Source organism: Mauremys mutica, chromosome 12 (assembly GCF_020497125.1).
Source record: "Mauremys mutica isolate MM-2020 ecotype Southern chromosome 12, ASM2049712v1, whole genome shotgun sequence".
In the NCBI taxonomy this organism is placed as follows: Eukaryota; Metazoa; Chordata; order Testudines; family Geoemydidae; genus Mauremys; species Mauremys mutica.
The window spans coordinates 75,115,521-75,134,119 of NC_059083.1; the positions used below are offsets into that span (position 1 = coordinate 75,115,521).

The window sequence follows — 18,599 nt, forward strand, 5'->3', positions numbered from 1 at the left end:
ATTGCAGAAAGGCTGAGTGCTCATAACTTCCATTGAAGTCAGTGGGACCTGAGTGAAAAATACTGTGGAAAAACAGGCTCAAGGTGTCTCAAACTCATCAGCCCAAAAATCAGCCACCCAAAACCAGAGGCCACTCTTGAAATTATTAGCTTCACTCTCTCTTCACCTCTCTTTATTAATCTGTAAAGTAGTCATAATAGTACAAACTTTCCTCAGAGTGAGGGGAGGTTTAATTGAGGTTTGTAAAGCACTGTGACCGCTGGCTGTTAAGTATTCTCATTTAAAATTATTAAAGGTACCTTGACTATCCCTTTATAAGAAAGGACAGTTACCTGTTCTGTAACTGGCGTTGAGATGTGTTGCTCAGGTGTATTCCACAGTAGGTGTATGTGCTCGCCGCATGCACTGGTGCCAGAAGTTTTTCTCTTAGCAGTACTTGTAGGAGGGGAGCACCGCTGTGACCCCTGGAGTGGCACCTCTATGTCGTGCTATAAGGGGAGCTGCGCACTTCCCCCACCCTCGCTTCCTTCTTGTCAGACAACTCTGACAGAGGGGAAGGAGGGCGGGATTTGGAATACACCTGACCAACACATCTCGAAGAACGCCAGTTATGGAACAGGTAACTGTCCTTTCTTCTTTGAGTGAGTGCTCATGTGTATTTCACAGTAGGTGACTCCAAGCTATGTCTGATGGAGGTGGGTAGGAGTTTACGGGTTTCTGGGACACAGTACCGCCCTACCAAACCCAGCGTCGTCATTTGCTTGGGAGACGATTGCATAATGTGAAGAAAAGGTGTGGACAGAGGACCATGTGGCAGCTCTACATATGTCCTGGAGAGGTTTGAACTTTGGTAGGGACCCCCATAAATTGAAGTCATATTGACTTAGACGGGCTTGGTGATTGGCCACCCTGAGCTGGAAACTCACCGAGGAATAAACTTTCCTGCCAAACGTATCCAGTCTCCTGACATCTTTGTCCTTAGGGGTGGGTGCGGGCTGACCGTGACGTTCCCGGTGGTTAACTGACCACCACCAGGGAGTTAGGTGCCGGATAGAGGGACAGTCCCAATTTTTGGTTTTTTTTTTTCTTATATAGGCTCCTATATCCGCCCACCCCCTGTCCTGATTTTTCACACTTACTGTCTGGTCACACTAGTGCTGGGTGGGAGTACAGGTATTTGTGGCCCTTAGCCGGCACAAAGTATTTCCTCTCCGCTTTCTTGGAGATGGGAGCCAAGGAAGCTGAGGTTTGCTACAGGGTAGTTGAGATATTGGCTTCCCCTGGTGGACAAGTAGGGCCACCACAGGCCGGTGCCGAGGATGACAGTACATTAAGGAGAGTCAGATGGCTCCTCCATCTCCTCAGCCTGGAGCTGGAGACGACCCACTTAAGGAGCTCTTGCTGAACCCTGAAGTCCTCTTATGGGACAGGCGGCGGTGCCGCTATGGTATCCTACAGCACTGGCAAGGGGACCGGCTCGGAGCCTAGGGCATCAGATGGTACCAATGGGTTGATCCCTAGGTCAGAGTCCAGGCGCAGTGCCGTTGGCTCGGGACCTGTTGATTTCTCCCTGTCATGGAGGGAGGCCGAAGGAGCCTGAGATGCTCCGGCCACCGAATGGGGTCTCGCCTGGGCGGGGATCTGCGGCCATGGTGCCCATTGACACCACTGCCCTTGCCCTGGTGTTCCGTGCCACTGACCGACTTGGGTGCTGGGTGGTGCAGTTTGCTCTCACAGAGCTGCATGACTTGGAGACAGGTGGCTGAGTGACGATGTGGAGGTCGCAGATGACTGCACGGTACTGTAGGAGTGATGTGAGCGACGGTGCTGTCCACGTGACCGGGACCTCAAGGATGAAGATCAGTACCTGTCCGAGGTGCTGCTCCTGTACTCGCCCCGGTGGCCGGAGCTATGACGCTTCAATCCGGTGAATCGTGAGATGAGTCCCATGCATGATGTCTGGAGCTCAAGTCGGAGGGTCTATGTCGGTGGTGATGGGATCGGCTTTGGTAGCTTCGACGTGAGGAGGAGCATCGGCGCCACTTATCCCGGTACCTGTGTCCCCAGTTGCGGGGTGTGAGGAGCCCCGAGGCTCCCTCGCGGGCAGCAAGCCAGTCAGCCTAAGCAGGGTAGAGGGCTAGCATGAGCTGCAGGAAGACCACATCAAGCAAGGTGGCAAGTGGTCTTCGGAGCAGGGACTGTGCCATGTCGGGGAGGGTCGTTGTGTCCCAGTGGCAGCTTCCCATGAGACCAGGGTACTGGGAGGGTTAAAATGTTACGCACACGGCCAATACCACCTCCAGCGTTGACAGCATCTTCTCTGCAGCAGGAGGCACATGCGGATGGGACCGAGCTGCTCCACTCAATGCGAGTCAGAGGCCTGGGTCCCGAGGGGGATCGCAGGCTGCCCAGCTCGGGTCTGGCATCACCCTTATCTTTCTCTCTGCACCGCTGAGTCTTCCCTTGCTTCTTTGAAGGAGAGCTGTGCTGGCTAGTGGAGGGGAGTTCGCTCCGTACCGAAAACGCAGTGCTGGGCTCCGAATCCGTTCGGCGTGCTGCGGTCAGTACTGATTCCATTAGGAGAGCGCGAAGTCTAATGTCCCTCTCCCTCTTAGTCCGCGGTTTGAAAGATCTACAGATCCTACAGAGCTCACTTACGTGGGTCTCGCCCAAGCAGCAGAGACACTGCGTGTGCGGATCACTTCTTGGCACAGAACTGCAACAGGAGTTGCATGACTTGAAGCCTGGGCATGCCGCAAGGCCAGACAACTAACTGGAGAAACTATTGAAGAACTGTACTACTAAGGCTAACTAGAGAAGCTGCAGCAAGGCTGGAGCACGAAGTTCCGACTACCTTCACTGGCGGCAAGAAGGAACTGAGGGTGGGGGGAGTGCGCAGCTCCCCTTATAGCGTGATATAGAGGTGTCACTCCAGGGGTTGCAGCGGTGCTCCCCTCCTATGGGTACTGCTAAGGGAAAAACTTCTGGCACCGCTGCACGGGGCGAGCATGCACACCTACTGTGGAGTACACCTGAGCAATCACTCAAAGAATTATGGACCTCATCTTGTAACTCCCAAAGCTCACCTTGCTTTGTGTATGGAGCAGCTGCATGGTCAGGCCCCATATAGTTTTGTTTGTTCGATGTGAGTGGATTAATAAAAACCTAGAATCTTATAAAATAAGATAGTTAACAACAATACTATCTGGGTGAGGCATATAGGAGATTTACCTTGTCACTGTATTAATGTCTATCTACAACTGTTATGTGAATGATCTTGAAAGGTTTATGTTTCTAACATACTATTATTTTCTAGTGCCCACTAAGCATAACTTTGTAACCCAGTAAAAGGGTTAATGTTTCACATTTAGTGAAAGCACCACCTTTTTTCATCTCATCTCAAGGCCAGGTCTCACTAGGAACAGTTCTACAGGCGATCAGAGTAGATGATCACAAAAGTGCCTTCTGGCCTTAGAATATATGACCTTGTTAAATAGTATGAAAGCATATTGGGATTGATGTAGCACCCCCTGGTGGACCACTTAATATCAATATACTACATAGCTATGGAAATGGATCTTGATCAGATATTGGACCAACATTACACTGCAGGATGGTAGCATTGTCCTCAAAGCCATCTTCCACAAAAGTACAGTCCCTACAATATTATTTTTATAAAGTAAATTGGTTATTCATTTAAGACTGCCCCCAAAGATTTTCAATATCTGCAGATTTTTGCACTAAAAACAATCGTATCAACAGTGTCAGGAGGAAGCTGAAGTATTGAGAGCTGGGGAATGGAAACATGGAGCTTCTGGCACTCAAAGCAGTTGAAGCTTTCGATATTGGGGAGCAGGTGGTTCTCTTCACCTTCTCAATTTTGGGCAAGGGTGGAGGCAATTGTAAATTGGATGGCAGTTTAAATTAATAATTACTTACCCCAACAAGCCTCAACATCAACTAGCTCCTTGGTGTCCCAGCTATAAAGATGAATGCAATATGCCTTAAAGGGTTATCCTCTACACAAAACATTCTAGATTGTTTGATGCACAAACAACATTATTTTGCTAAATTGCATAGTTGATATAGCCATAGAGTATAAAATAGACAAGTTATAATCCCTTGCAAGTAGCTGTAGTAGAGCCATGCACATAACCCATTTTTCAGTTCAGTAACCAACCAAAAAAACCCAACATTGTTTTAGGTACCTGTCCCACCCATATTCTCTACTTGGCGTGGAGTGGTGCCTGGAGCTCTGCTCCGATGGCACCCGACCAGACAACCTGGTTGGTGATGAAAGCGGAACACAGTTTCCAGCCTCCAACAGGACACTGAGCGGCGAGCAGGCCCGAGAGCGGTCCCCTGACCAGGATCTGCATCGGGTCGGCGTCAACTGTCGAGAGCCCATCGGCAGCTTGCTTCTAGGGCAGGGTCCGGGAGTCAGCGGTGGCCCGGGTACATGCAGTCATAATGTCTTTGGCTGCCTGCAGGGCCTCCGGAAGCTGATTTACCTCATTCATTTCCTGGCACCCAGAAAGCAGAAAAGGTGTCGCTATTTGGATCAGGCCTCGGATGTGTTTAATTATAGAGGCACAGGTTATCCAGAACAGATGCTTACACAGTCTTCTAGGATTGTTCAGCAAACAGTAAAGATAAACAAATCTTTGGAGAGGTTTGCAGGGAAAGAATGAAGACTCCACTGTCTGAAGTACATGCTAGATTTTCTTTCAAGTTATAATAAAAAAGGAGTAATACATTCCAAGTTGTTGGCCTTATTTGCTATAGCAAGCAATAATTTGGAGTATTTCCTGGGCAGCTGATACCGATTAGAAATCTGCTACCATTCTACATTATCTACAGCAAGTTATTTCTCTAGAAATTTAAATCTCTCCTAGCTTTTATTTTGAAAGCCAGAAAGAGTCCTCCTATAGTACACTATTATCTGGTGTACCCTCTCAGAGCCAACCTCATTTAAATTAGATTGCAGGTATTGTCGGTCATGGCTTCTCCATAGATGTACCACATTCACTCCTACAGTAGTTCTTGACTTTAACTTTATCAGCAAGCCAACCTTCCAGGCACAGCCAGCATGAGTAGATTATAGAATTGCTTGCAGAAGAGGTGTGTTAAGATTCATCGGGAGGTTACCTGTTCAATGAGTTCAACTTTCTCTCCAACTTAGGAGCATTTTAATTTTTCCTCAGCTTGTGTCACAGGAGATTAATTACAGCGGAAGTTAAGGTACCATAGTCTACATAATGCATTCAATTATCACCACCACATACATCAGCGTAGAGGATCGAATAATGGGAAACCAAATCACTCTTTAGTGGATGCTTTCTATGGCTCATTCTTAGTACAGCAGCCTATTTCAGTAACAAGTTTTCTTCCTCAGACGCTATTGTATGGTTCTTCTCCTACCCTTCTCTCAAGAGCATCAATATGAGCCTCCTTTAAGGAGGCCAGCACAAACATGACCTCACACAAAGCTACTGAAGCAAGAGAGAAATTAGAATGGATGAGTCCTGTATTCAACTTTCTTGAAAGAGTATGTTTGATTCTGAAGAGGAAAATTGCTGTAGTAGCTACTGTACTCCAAGATGATCTTATGCACATGAAACAGATTACAGCAAGGCCTAGCTGCATATATTCATCCATCAATACAAGATGTCTGATGTCCTCCTGAAAAGAAGAATCAAGTCAACATGCCCAGCCTTGGAGAAATAGTGCTATACAACTCCCCCCCGCCCCCCTCCCCAATCCCCTGAAGCCACCGCCAGGGATTTTGGTAGGCATCTGATCACAGGATGCCATTCCTTCAACATCCTTTCTTAATGAGTCAAAGCCTTATGGCATGTCTCTTCAAATAGGACCACATTAGTGCAAACTAGGAACCTTTAAGCTCATGCCCACATCATAGACAAGAGGGAGTTACAAAGCTGCACTTTGGTGCAACTGCTATCACACCAACAGTCTGAACTGCAGGGTAGTGTAGACATGCCTGTTAATATCTAGAATCTCACTACATTCATGAGTGTTATGAGAGGTTGTCGAGGGATGGTACTGGACAACTGTATGAGCAGCAGCAAACAAGGAAGCAGCATTATAACAGCTCCTCATTATGCAGTGATATCTATCAGCTGTGTCTGTCTAGGATTCAAAGTTAGGCATATCCGAGGCCTGAAGAGAAAGTGCCCTGGCTTCAGGCAATAAATAAATAAAATAAAAAACTTACACAATTTAGACTTGCACTCATCTGCTGGGCTAGGAACTCATTCCTCTAGCCAGCCACTAAGAATGAGGAACTGGTTGATTAACAGAAGTGCAAAAAGAGGACAAAGTGTAAATACATCTGGTTTGCCACATCTTCCTTTAAAAATAAAGAGTTTGACAGTTCACATTGTGTTCCGATACCATTTTATTAAATTCTGAACACCAATTCTCTTTAAAACCCAAATCAGTCTGTTGATGATTTCACTGTGATTGGGCATAGAGTGCATGGCAGTGGCTCCTGCTCTTAGAGAAGAGCATGATTTGTTAAGCCTCCAAATTCTTCACATGTACATAGATGTGACATCAAGAAACCAATATCTCCCTTACCCCAAACAGCATGAAGGCTGTATTAGCACAGCCCTGCACTGAAATCACAATAAGAGCCGAAAAAGTATGGAAGTAGAAGAGTATTTACATGTGTACTTCAAGACTCAGGTAGAAAGATCGAGATTTACAGAAGTAATTCACACAGTATGTACACTGTTTTGAACTGTTCAAGTATGCTTCAGTTATACAAAGTGCTACATTACAAGTCACATAAAAACAGTAAAAAAAGATAAGTAGAGACATTAAGACAAATAGAAGGCAGTACTCAGATGGGTAACCCAGAGATTTTTGAAGCTGGCTGGAATGTATGAAAAGTCTAGAAGTTGAAAGTGTCAGGAGTACTTCCCTGAATCTGGAAGGTGTAGCTATCAACAGTAGAGTCTGGCACAACATTTTGGTCTTCCTCTTCCTAAAAGAGATGGAAAGAGGTTTGAAATGGGTATTAATATTTCAAGCTTTAAAACACTTGGTTGTGTTGAGATGGAGAGTATCAAAACCCAAGTTTCAATCCTTCAGTTACTCACCTCTGCTGAGAAATACTTCTCAATCAGGCTTGAGGAGGCCTTGTACACCAGTTCATTTTCATGGGACTGGAGAGCTTCAATTTTGTCTAGGCCTCCACACTCTTCAATCATGAGACAGAGTCTTTCGTTCTCGCCGATTTTCTCAGCAGCCTGCAAAGCATCAGCCATATAAGGTTCATGCTTCGAGAGGTTTGCTTACGTACTGCAGCACCACTCATTTACCACAATGACTAACTTTGTAAGAGGGATGGATGATTTGTCCCTGCTTGGAGCATATAATGGCCTGTAGTGGGGTGGTTACCTGCTCCTGCCCTTCAGGGCTTAAAACAGTCCAGGAGAGGGCTGTGGCTGGGGCAAGAAGCCTGGGCTGATTGGGGGAAAGTAGGCTCAGCTGGGGCCATGCCCCAATCAGGCCCAGCTAGCCCCTATAGGAGGCTGTGAGCCAGAGGCCCAGGCAGACTCTGTCTGCCTGTAGAGGGAGAAGGGCCTGGCTGCAGGGAGCTAGAGACAGGATACCTGAGTGGAGCAGGGCTGGGGAAAGGCAGAGGAGCTGGGGAGCTCCAGCCTAGAAAGCCCCAGGCTGCGGCCTACAAGGCCAACAGGTACTGGGGGTTGCAGAGGGCAGCCCAGGAGTAGGCAAAGGCAGCAGATCCAAACCCAACCTTGCCAGTGATGAGTAGGCTGATACGCTCTGGGGCAGATTGCAGTAGGGGCTAGATGATGATTGGCAGTAGCCTGATACTGAGGCGAGGTGGGGATAGTGGATGGGGGTTTCCCAGGGAGGAGAGACCCTGAGAGAAAGGGGTTACTGCCAGGGGCAGCACCCCAGCTAACATGGCACCAGAGTCCAGAAAGGGACAAGGGGGCCAAGCAGTAGTGAATCACCAGCCTGAAGAGGGTGCTCCGGGCTGGAAATCAAGCTAATTCCCTGAGAGACCAGCAGGAGGCGCCACAGGGGTGAGTCTGCATTGCTACATGGCCATTTTTAGAATCAGTGAAAGTGACTGGTTATGAACAAGGCCATGGCTCTTGGCTACTGAATACTAAGGTACAAGATACCGTGGCTGAACTCTATAGATAGCAACAATGCCCAGAAGTAGGTAACTAATACTGAATGAAACATGGTGGGAAGTGTCTGCAGTAGGAGGCTCCCCTTCAGGCATCGACTATTGGAGAAATTTGTTACAGACCATCCTACCAACAATGGACAATCCTTGGTCTACTTACCAAGAAGATATTAGTAATAGCATCCAGAATAACTAGTACAGTTTTGCTGTCCTTGGCTGACAAGAGGTTCAGTAAAGGTTCTACGACACCAGCCTGAACAAGGTACACAATCTGATCAATTGTTCCACCACTTGTGTAGTTGGTCACAGCCCATACAGCTTCTTTTTGTGATTTGAAGTCCCCCTGTTTTAAAATAAGAGCGACGTACTTCAATATAAACAGTAACAAGAAAGCAATGACTAGTAGATCAATGAGGTCGTCTACATTAAAGATATCCAAGTGCTGTGTTTGAGCATGCAATTAAAGTTAAAGTTCAGCGCTGAAGTTTTTGCCAAAAATGATTAACATACAGAGAGCACATTTAATGCCTCCTTTTTACACACAGCAAACTTGCCCAGAATAACTTCAACTCTGAAGGAGTGGTCATCTTTACCCTAAAGTTACAGTCAACATCACCCTGAAGGGGAACATGTTTCCATATGCAAGGCCTGAATTTTGGCACTTGATTGCAGAATTTCATTGTGGAGGACATTGGATTATTACCTTTTTCAGAATTCCAATGAGATATGGAACAAGCCCATGATCCACAACTTGCTGGATCTGGTCCCGACGACCAGCAGTGATGTTGGACATGGTCCACGCTGCTTCTTTTTGGATGTTATTTTTGTGGTGAGAGAGCAGGCTTGGAAAGACAGTTAGTGCCCCTGATTCAATAACAATCTGTGTTTGGTCATCTGTGCCAGTGACAATGTTTCCTATAGCTCTTAATGATGGAGTCTGAAAGAGACATTGCAAAATGATGAGTTTAGTACATATCACTAAGGCCTGGTCTACACTGGGGGGAGGGGGAAAATCAATCTAAGTTATGCACTTAGTCGACATACTTAGATCGACTTTGTGGTGTCTTCACTGCAGTGAGTTGACTGCTGCCACTCCCCCGTCGACTACCTGCGCCTCTTGCCAAGCTGGAGTACAGGAGTTGACGGGAGAGCACTTGGGAGGGGTGGTGTGGTGAAGTCAATTCATCGCATTTAGACTAGATGTGATAAATCAACTGCTGCTGGATCGATCGCTGCCCGCCAAGCCAGCAGGTAGAAGACATACCCTAAGTTCCACTAGTAGTACACCTCAGAAGCAGACCATCACCACCAGAAGCTCTTCTGCTTTATCCCCTGCAGTTATTAAGTGGGCTGCTGTAGAATAAACCACTAGGATACCACTCATCTGAGAAACCTGAAGTGGTCTAGACATTACAGCTGTTATACAGAAGGTAAACTGAGGTGGAGAAGATATGGTCTTAGCACAATATCCCTATCACAAGTGCTAGAGATGGGAGGAAGACTCAAGCTGGACTCCTAGAACCCAGGCTCTAGCCATACTGAGCTAAGTTTTAAGATTCCATGCGCCTTTAACAGATTCCATTGCCAAGCACTGCCATTAGAATGCCAAGCTTTAGATCTGTGCTGTGGACTGAAGCCATTGGTAATTTAAACTAGTTGATTGAGAAAAGCTACTAGGTCTGAAAGAGTATCTTTGATAGTCATTATCCATGCCTCATGATCAGGGCCCTACCAAATTCATGGTCTGTAACATGTTTTTCCATGGCTGTGAAATCTGGTCTCCCCTTATGAAAACTGGTCTTGTGTCCTTTTACCCCATACAGATTTCACAGGGGAGTCCAGTATTTCTCAAATTCGGGGTCCTGACCCAAAAGGGAGTTATGGGGTGGGGGAGCGTTGTCGCAATATTGCCACCCTTACTTCTGCACAACCTTCAGAGATAGGTGGCCAGAAAGGGGCAGCTGCTGACTGAGGGCCTAGCTCTGCAGGTAGTAGCACAGTAATAAAGGATGGCAATACACCATACCATGCCATCCTTACTTCCGTGCTGTTGCTGGGGGCAGATCTGCCTTCAGAGCTGGGATCTTGGCCAGCAGCCACCACTTTCCAGCTACCCAGTGCTGAAGGGAGCACCACCACCACAGCAACACAGAAAGGTAGTAGTACTGCAACCTCCCCAACCTGGCAACCCCCCCATAACTCCTTTTTGGGTCAGGAACCCTACAATTACAACACTGAAATTTCAGTTTTAAATAGCTGAAATCATGAAATTTATGATTTTTAAAATCCTGTCTGTGAAACTCACCAAAATGGACCGTGAATTTGGTAGGGACCTACTCATGATTCATAACGAGAGACATGGTGGGTGAAGTAGTATTTTTTTTATTGGTGCAAGACAAGCTTTCAAGGTTACACAGAGCTCTTCTTCAGGTCATGATTCATAAGTGAAATCGAGACCAGAGTGACCTCATTAGACATTGTCAAGCTATTAAAGTTACGAAGCAAAGAAGCTTGTTAGCTGCATAGATCATTCATGTGAGGTCCTCAGGAAAGACCATCTAGTAGTTAAGCTTAAATCTACTCATGGATCACCTAAAGTATGTGTTATAGGTCTCCTTTTGACTACATGAAATGGCTAACAAGATTTGAAAGCCACTGCTCTTTTGTTTTTTTCATAAACAACTCAGACAGGAGTGAGACAAATACATGCTAAAGTAATTTCTATGCACCATCATCTTACCATTATTGGCAGTTCACCACATCCCAGGAGCTTCACAAGCTGTGGCACCAGTCCAGTTTTCACCACTACTTCAATTCTATCATTAGAACCATCAGTAAGGTAAGAGATTGCCCAGCAGGTATCTGCCAAGACCTCACGGTCATCATGGTGCAATAGACGAACTAGGGTAGGCAGGATCTGCTCAATGGCTTCTATGGGTGGTGCAGGATTCTTATTGCGACACAGGTTTGAGAGGGTCCAGGTAAGATTGCGCAAGTATCCAGACTGTAAAAAGTAAACATTTGTGGTTAGCTCCTGTTCAGCGGGGAGTTTTAGTGATTTATAATAGTTTGGTGCTTCTGTTGTGTTTTGTTTGTGATGCACACTTACTGCTAGAGAAGATATATCAGGCACAGCAAGTAGAGCCAACAATGGGTCAATAGCACCGTACTTAATAACTAGGTCTCTGTAGGCTGAACCATCACCTGAAAGCCAGAAGAAACATCTATGTCAGGAAGAGGAAACTCCTAACCGAACAGCAGGCTGTGTATAAACAGTGTCTCTTCCTTGGTTTAGTGAATCATTAAATGCTGATACTGATTAAGAAGCAGAGGCATTGGTGAACAAAAGGAAGACTGTTATTAGTGATAAGCCACTGGGAATGCATGTTTTTTTTCCCTACTAAAGCCATGGACTTCCTGATCTGATATTTTCAAATGTGGCTTAAGATGTAGGTTTGGTAACAAATTTTCACAAAACTCAAAATTAAGTAAGTTTTCTCCCTCACCCTCCCTAGTTCTAATGGAAACCTAACCCAACCCCACACCCTTCCAACAAAATGCATTTGATCCAGCACTGAACCTGGAACATTCATTCTGTTTGAAGGAAATTCTAGAGTAAATACATAAATGAGAGTTATGCTAAGTGGGAATTTTAAGATACTTCTAGTTGAATTCATTTGTTACTACCCCTGAGATCAGTGGTCCTCAACCTTTCCGTGTGGCGGGTGCCGGACAACTAGCCGCCAAGGAGCATGGCCGCCGGACAAGCAGACGCCAAAATGCCGCCAAGCAGTAGCATCATCAAGAGGTGTCGGCATTTCGGCGGCGATGCTTCTTTACGTTGATGCTTCTCAGCGGCATTTCAATGGCAACGCTTCTCAGTGGCTGCTTGTCCAGTGGTCAGTAGGCGGGAGCACTGTGTTGGGGACCCCTGCCTTAGAATAAAAATATTCTAAAGCACCTATTAGTTACAGTCAAGGTTATTTCAATCCACTTTCAGAGACTAAAATCTTTAGCTCACAATTTGATTCAAAGTCTTGTTGAAGTGTTTTTTAATGGTTATTTTGTCAGACCCTTTCTTCCCCCCCCACATGTAGTAAGCAGTCACACTGTAGCACTAGAACAAGTTTATAGAAACATTCTTGCTTTTATTTCAATAAAAACTCTTGGACCCTAACATATCCCTACATTGTCAGACATAACTGCACTGTGCATGAAAATTAGAGTGAACTTAATGCTGTTGATGAGTTCCTGTAGTCCATCCCTGAGCAAGGATTTTTATTTTTTTAAGATGCCTGATGGTGTCTTATGCAAATTATGAAGTACTTTGGAATTCTCATCTCTCATGGCTGAGAACCACAGTTCCTAGTTGCACGCCATGGCTAGTTTAAGGATTTAGATTTTAGAGGTCAAGAGAAATGACTTCAGCCTCAATTAAGGTTTTGAGACTATGCAGAAGGAACACAGAGGTACCCCTGAAATTCACTGCCTAAGCCATGCAATATTTTAACAGCTATTTCTAGGATTCAAGTACTAAAATTAATTGCTCCAGTGATCATCTGAATCACTATTTTACCCTTGCTGTGTCTGATTTTATTAACTTAGAATTTAAGAACTAGACTGGACTGACTATAACCAGGCAGATTGCAGACAAACACCTGAAAGTTCCTCAGTATCAGACTCACTCCCTCCTGCCATGCCCCAGAAGACACACCTGTTTCAAGAAAAAGCAGAGTCTACTCAGACTGTATTGAAAAGAGAAGTAGCTACTATATTAAGATGGTAGTGAAATATGGAAGTGTTGAGTCAAATGGAATTTACAGATTGCCAGGTTTTGATAGAAGTTGTATGGAATACTGTACTTAACCAAAAGACAAGGAGTTATTTGTGACCATCTCCATGTGGGAGTTCAGGTTGTTATATGCTAGATAACATTGGGGGTGGGGCCAGATTTGCAAGAGAGCTCTGCTTGCTAGGTAAATGGAAACTACACTATTTTGAAAATCTGGCCCCAGCAGCTTTCTCTTCTCCTTGCATATAAGGAAGTAGGGCTGAAAACAATGGTCATACACCACACTGATATACCTGCGATGTTTCCTAAAGCCCACACGGCCTGTTCACTGATGTGAGTATGGGGCGAAGCCAACAGGGATATAAAGGCTGGTATAGCCCCACCATCCACTACAGCCTTGGTTTGCTCCGATGTGCCAGAAGCAATGTTGGTAAGCGCCCAAGCAGATTCAAATTGAATAGGGCTACAGTCTGCTCTACCCAAAAAGGAGACGAATTTTGGAATCAAACCAGCCCGGATTATATGGTCAATGGGGGGCTGCTTCTCTCTGGACAAGAGTTTCCTAAGGAAGAAATAAAAATAAGGAAGCGTTATTTTTGTCCACTAAAATCTTTAGGACAGTTTAATCATTCTGAGATTCACTTTTTAAAATATAAAAAAACAAAACTTTCAAAAGGGGAAGCAGCAAAATGTACTGAGATGTTCAGACAGACAACAAGTCAGCTGAACACGAGCTAGCTAGGAAGCTTTAAAATGTTAACAAAATTGCTATTGGGCAAATTTCTTTAGAGGATTTGTTCAGTGACTGAAGTGAAACTTAGCTTCGTGCTGCTGCAACAGTAATAATGCATCTGAGCTGCTCAAGAGGTATATTCTAATGTAGAGAGAGCAGCAGCTGCCAGAGGCTGCACAAAAGCCATGTTGAGATCTTTCTGCTACCTTACATGTTTTGGACCACATTCCTAACTGGAACCATTGTGCTGTTCACTTCATTCAGAAGTGAGATCACAGAACCTGTTTTCCACTTGTATACATTAGTGTCTTAAATTCTCAGCCCTAAACTAAGGGCCCAGTTCTATCCATAAACAAACAGATGCAAGATTTAAAAAAGTCTTTCATTCTCAGTTTATAGAATAAAATATTGCAGCACCTCTGTGCCACCACTAAGACCAGAAACAGCGTCGGGGGACAGCTCAGGTGTGCCAGGTTCGAAGTCCCGTAGTCAGGTCTCACCTTTAATCATTTAAGGTTTATACATGATGCTAGGTTATAATTCCATTTGGCCTACTCTCCACGCTGACTAGAGTGTCAATTCCAAAATGTTTACTTGCCAAAAAGATCAGATTATAGAAGTGTTGGCAATATTTACATACAACTAGGCTTCGAACCAGTATTTGCTGTGACCGATACCTGTGCTCTGATTAGCTGAACCCCTCTATCCCCAGCCACATAGAAGAGTTGGATAAACTTTGACCTTGAAGGTTCTTACCTGGCAGCCTGAGTTGCCTGCAACTGAAGCTCCAAATTGTTACTGTTAATTCCTTTGACAATTTCCTCAACAGACCAGTGTGCAGTGGCCTGCATGAAAAATAGAAAGTTGTTAAGACTATGTTGGTAAGAATGTGTGTCTATATAGCAAGCAAAAGCTCCCTTAGCCCGCAAGGGACAGTGCTATGAGAAAGCACCAGTTAAACGCACAATACTTTATTGAGCATTGTGCAATTATAATGGGACTCCCAATCCTTGTCAGCCATAGTTTTGTCTACATTGGGAAAGTTAGTTGTTAGGTGTGCTAACATTAATTTTAAATTAATGTTATTAAAAACACTTAGCATTAGTGTAGATAATTGTGTTTAAAACCATGTTCCCACTGTAGACAAAGCCTAGCTGTACTATATCTTTTTGTTCCTTCAGTCTGAGGTTATACAGAGCAGTTACAGTTGGTAACATAATTATACAGCACCACAGACATACATAGGAACACATCCACTGATGGAAGAAACCAGCATAAGGGGAAAACGCCTCCTGATCTCACCATGTTGGGGACTTAGTTACCTGATTGTTCCGGTTTTCCTGAAGAGGTGAAGTGGCATCATCTGGGAGAGTACTGACATTTCTTCTTTTAAGCATCTGATCATCTTTCTTAGCTTTCCTCAGCTCCACATTGACTTCAATTCGCCGCCTCCTCATTTCCTGAGAGGGGCAAAATGCGCATTCGTGATGAACTGTACTTCTCTTTTTAAAGGGCTAAATTATGCTTAAAAACACAGACTCCAACTGACAATCAAATACTCACTGTAGTGTCTTTTCCCTTATTCTTGAATCTGTTCAGACGGGCAACTGCTGCACTAGCATTCTCATTGGTAGACATTTTTTACAGGAGTCAGACCTCAGGCAATACCAATTAAAGGGACAGACCTGAAACAGATCTGAGATTAGCAATTAACTTATTTTAGCCACAAAGATTTCAGATTAAGACATGCACGTGAAATCAAGATTGGGGTTAAAGATAAAGAACTATGTCCAGATTGCAGATAATTCCACCTAAAAATTAAATAACTAGCATTGTCTCTGATTTGAAAAAGGCCATTGTTAAGTTAAAAAAAAAAATCAGAAGGGATAGTTTGTTTTTAAAAAAAAGCTTGCTATTGTTACAAGTGACACATAAATTTACTAGGAATAAACAAAAAATTATATATTTTATATTTAGGTTTCTTACAGCCCTCAATGCATAGTCAGATTAATTATTTCTGCAAATAACATTGGTCGTTCAGGCATAGCAACAAGAAAGTTTGTTATTCCCCCACCCCAGGAAAAAAACAGAAGTGAAATTAGAAACACATAGGTTGGCAACCTGACTCGGGGGCAGGTAGATGTAGAACCGGTAGCTAACTTGAAACCCAGTCAGTTCCGTAAAGTGAGTTAAAGTTGATAATGGCCTTTTAAATGGAGATAGCCATTTTGCAGACACACCCCAAGCACAGTGCCGCCGCTACATTTATAACGGGGTGCAGACCGCAGCTCCTTATGTAGGCTACAGGGAGTCAAGCCCCAAACCAACACAAAGAAGCAGCTACAGTCACACGGTCAAGAACACACCACCCGATTCAAAATAAGCCAGTAACCCACCAAGTGCCTTCCCTGGGAGAGTTGCAATCTAGAAATCCACCCACCCTCCAGCAGGACGGAAACCACATAAACCCCCTGTAATAAGCAATGGAGGGTGGGGGTCGTACATTCCCCCACCCCGCTATATAAACACCACCTTATAGGAACTACCCCACTTCATTTCACCCTCCACAGCTCTAAACCTCCCCCCCCCCCGCCCCATGCAGCCCCAGAACCGCACCCCGCCCAGCCTCTTGCCCCCTCACAAGCCCATACAGCCCCAGAACCGCCGCCCTTCCCCCACACCTAAATACCCCATAGAAACTCCCCAACCTCATTTCACCCCATTACTCCAGCCCCCCGCCCCCCGAACTCCCCCCTCTCCATCCCTTTTCTCCCATCACCCCCACCGTCTCCCGGACGCAGCGCGCGAGACCCCCACCTACAACTGAAACCGCCTCCCGGCTCCGCAGCTGCTGCCACACTGACTGACTCGCCTAGGCCACCAGCGAACACGTTGCCGCTGTCCCCGCCCCTTCTTCCCTGACCCCGCCCCTGGCGGGATTTAAATTTCCCGCGTCTTCGCTCTCCTATTGGTCAATTCGAGCCAAAGCAACATTGTCATTGGTCAGTTTGAAAAACAAGCTGTTCTCGCGAGGTGGAGGTGTGGGGCGGGGGGGAACCAGTGATCTCGCGAGAACCCCGCCGGGATCCCGGGGAGAGATGATGACACGTCACAGAGCCTACAACGCACCACTCGCGGCTCCAAGACTACCGATCCCAGCACACGATGCGCCACCTAGCGTCACGCAGCTCGAAGGAGACTACAGTTCCCAGCACCCAATGCTCGGCCTTGCTCCTTGTCAGCTTGAAGGAAGGTGGAGCATGGGATGCTGGGATTTGTTGTCCCCTTAGGGGCCTGTTTTTGTTATGGGGACTTAAAGGGTCCAAAAATATGCCGAAAGCAGCGGCTTTCAGTAGACCTGAGCAGGGAGGTTGAGTGAAGCCTGAAGGAGGAAGTCATTGGTCTTACCTTCCCCTCTCCTGGGTCAGGAGTGAATGGACTTTCACTGTGGGGTTGTCAATACTCACATGCCCTATAGCATGACCAAACCCCTGGCCACCTACGACTGCTGCACGCTTTGGGTACGTCTACACCAGTGGTTCTCAAACTTTTGTACTGGTGACCCCTTCCACTTAGCAAGCCTCTGAGTGTGACCCCCCCCCTTATAACTTATAAATACTTTTAAAATATATTTAACACCATTATAAATGCAGGAGGCAAAGCAGGGTTTGGAGTGGAAGATGACAGCTTACGACCCCCCCATGTAATAACCTCACAACCTCTTCAGGGGTCCCAACCCCCAGTTTGAGAATCCCTGGTCTAAATGGCACTGTAAGCCCAGTGTTCAAACTCAGCCTCAAGCCTACCCCCTTTCTGTCTACACATAAATCACACTAATCTAGAGGTCAGACCCAGGACCACATAGGGGTGGAGAATCTGAGCCTCAGTCAAACTGGGATGGGGTTGCCAACTTTATAATATTTAGCAGGAGTTCCAGAATTTCCCCCACTCTGCCTCTTCCTCCTTGCCCCGCCTCTTCCCTGAGATCCCACCCCCTGTTCAGTCCTCTTCCCCACTCTCCCTACTGCTCACTGCTCTTCCCCTCCCAGGTCAAGAAGGACTTGCCTGTGGAACCAGGGCTGGGAGCTGCAGCTGCCTGATGCAGGTAGGAGGCAGCCCCAGCTGAGTAGGAGTTGGGCAGGTGATGACCTGGCACCTCCCTGCCTTCCCCACCCACTGTGACTGGACACTGTCAGGTCCCCTTTTCGACTGGACTTTCCCGTCAAAAACGAGGCACCTGGCCACCATAGCCAGGACCTAGGGTTCAAGCCCTATTGCTTGGCAGTGTAGACACAATCCCACTGGACTCCTGCTCTGGGAATCCTCCAGAAGTATCCCACAATCCCATGGACTGACTTCCTTTGTCCTCTGGACAGTCAAGTTTTGTGGGCAGTCAGATTTTTCCACACTTCACAATGAAGAAAGGGTGACAGCAGTCACATTTTGGGAAGGCGCTAGGTCCAGAAAGTCTGGAATATGGATGATTGGACCTGGGCCTGTGTAATGCAGTGTAATGTAATGGAGCCCCAGGTTGGGACCCAAGGTTCAACAATTCCTAACCTGGGGTTACAGATGAGTATAGACACTCAAGACCTAGGTTAAACAAACCAGGGTCTGCTAACTTGAGTTCTATTAACCCTGGATTTACATTGCAATGTAGGGTACATCTACACATCAATTAAATACATGCATCTGGCTTGTGTCAGCTGACTTGGGCTCTTGGGGCTTGGGCTGTGGGGCTGTAAAATTGCTGTGCAGATGTTCAGGTTCAGGCTGGAGCCCAGGCTCTGGGACCCTGTGAGGGCAGAGGGTCTCAAAGCCCAGGCTCCACCCCAAACTGGAATGTCTGCACAGCAATGTTTAGCCCCACAGACCGAGCCTGA

General features: G+C 46.0%; 1 protein-coding gene across 5 annotated transcripts; it reads right to left on the minus strand.

Moving 5' to 3' along the window:
- Window positions 1-6,673: 6,673 nt before the first annotated feature.
- On the minus strand, window positions 6,674-16,659 carry KPNA2 (karyopherin subunit alpha 2). 5 transcript variants are annotated; one of them, XM_044983364.1, is made up of 11 exons: window positions 16,534-16,659; window positions 15,280-15,412; window positions 15,039-15,176; window positions 14,473-14,561; window positions 13,277-13,545; window positions 11,301-11,395; window positions 10,932-11,195; window positions 8,895-9,128; window positions 8,352-8,534; window positions 7,125-7,274; window positions 6,674-7,009 (listed from the first exon to the last, which is right to left on the minus strand). In XM_044983364.1, exons 2-11 carry the CDS (start codon window positions 15,352-15,354, stop codon window positions 6,917-6,919), a joined length of 1,590 nt encoding a protein of 529 aa, XP_044839299.1. In that variant the 5' UTR covers window positions 15,355-15,412; window positions 16,534-16,659; the 3' UTR covers window positions 6,674-6,916. The 5 variants fall into 5 exon arrangements, with proteins under 5 accessions (XP_044839299.1, XP_044839302.1, XP_044839300.1 ...); XM_044983367.1 differs by having other exon boundaries at window positions 15,280-15,401; window positions 16,538-16,657; XM_044983365.1 differs by having other exon boundaries at window positions 15,280-15,401; window positions 16,534-16,654.
- Between the last annotated feature and the right edge of the window lie 1,940 nt (window positions 16,660-18,599).

Coding starts and splice junctions, on each gene's coding strand:
- KPNA2 (XM_044983364.1), bottom strand. CDS start 15,354: ATGTCTACCAATGAGAATGCTAGTGCAGCAGTTGCCCGTCTGAACAGA. Junction 11,396..13,276: donor GGCTTTAGGAAACATCGCAG/GTATATCAGTGT, acceptor TCTGGCTTTCAG/GTGATGGTTCAGCCTACAGA. Junction 11,196..11,300: donor CTGATATATCTTCTCTAGCA/GTAAGTGTGCAT, acceptor TACTTTTTACAG/TCTGGATACTTGCGCAATCT.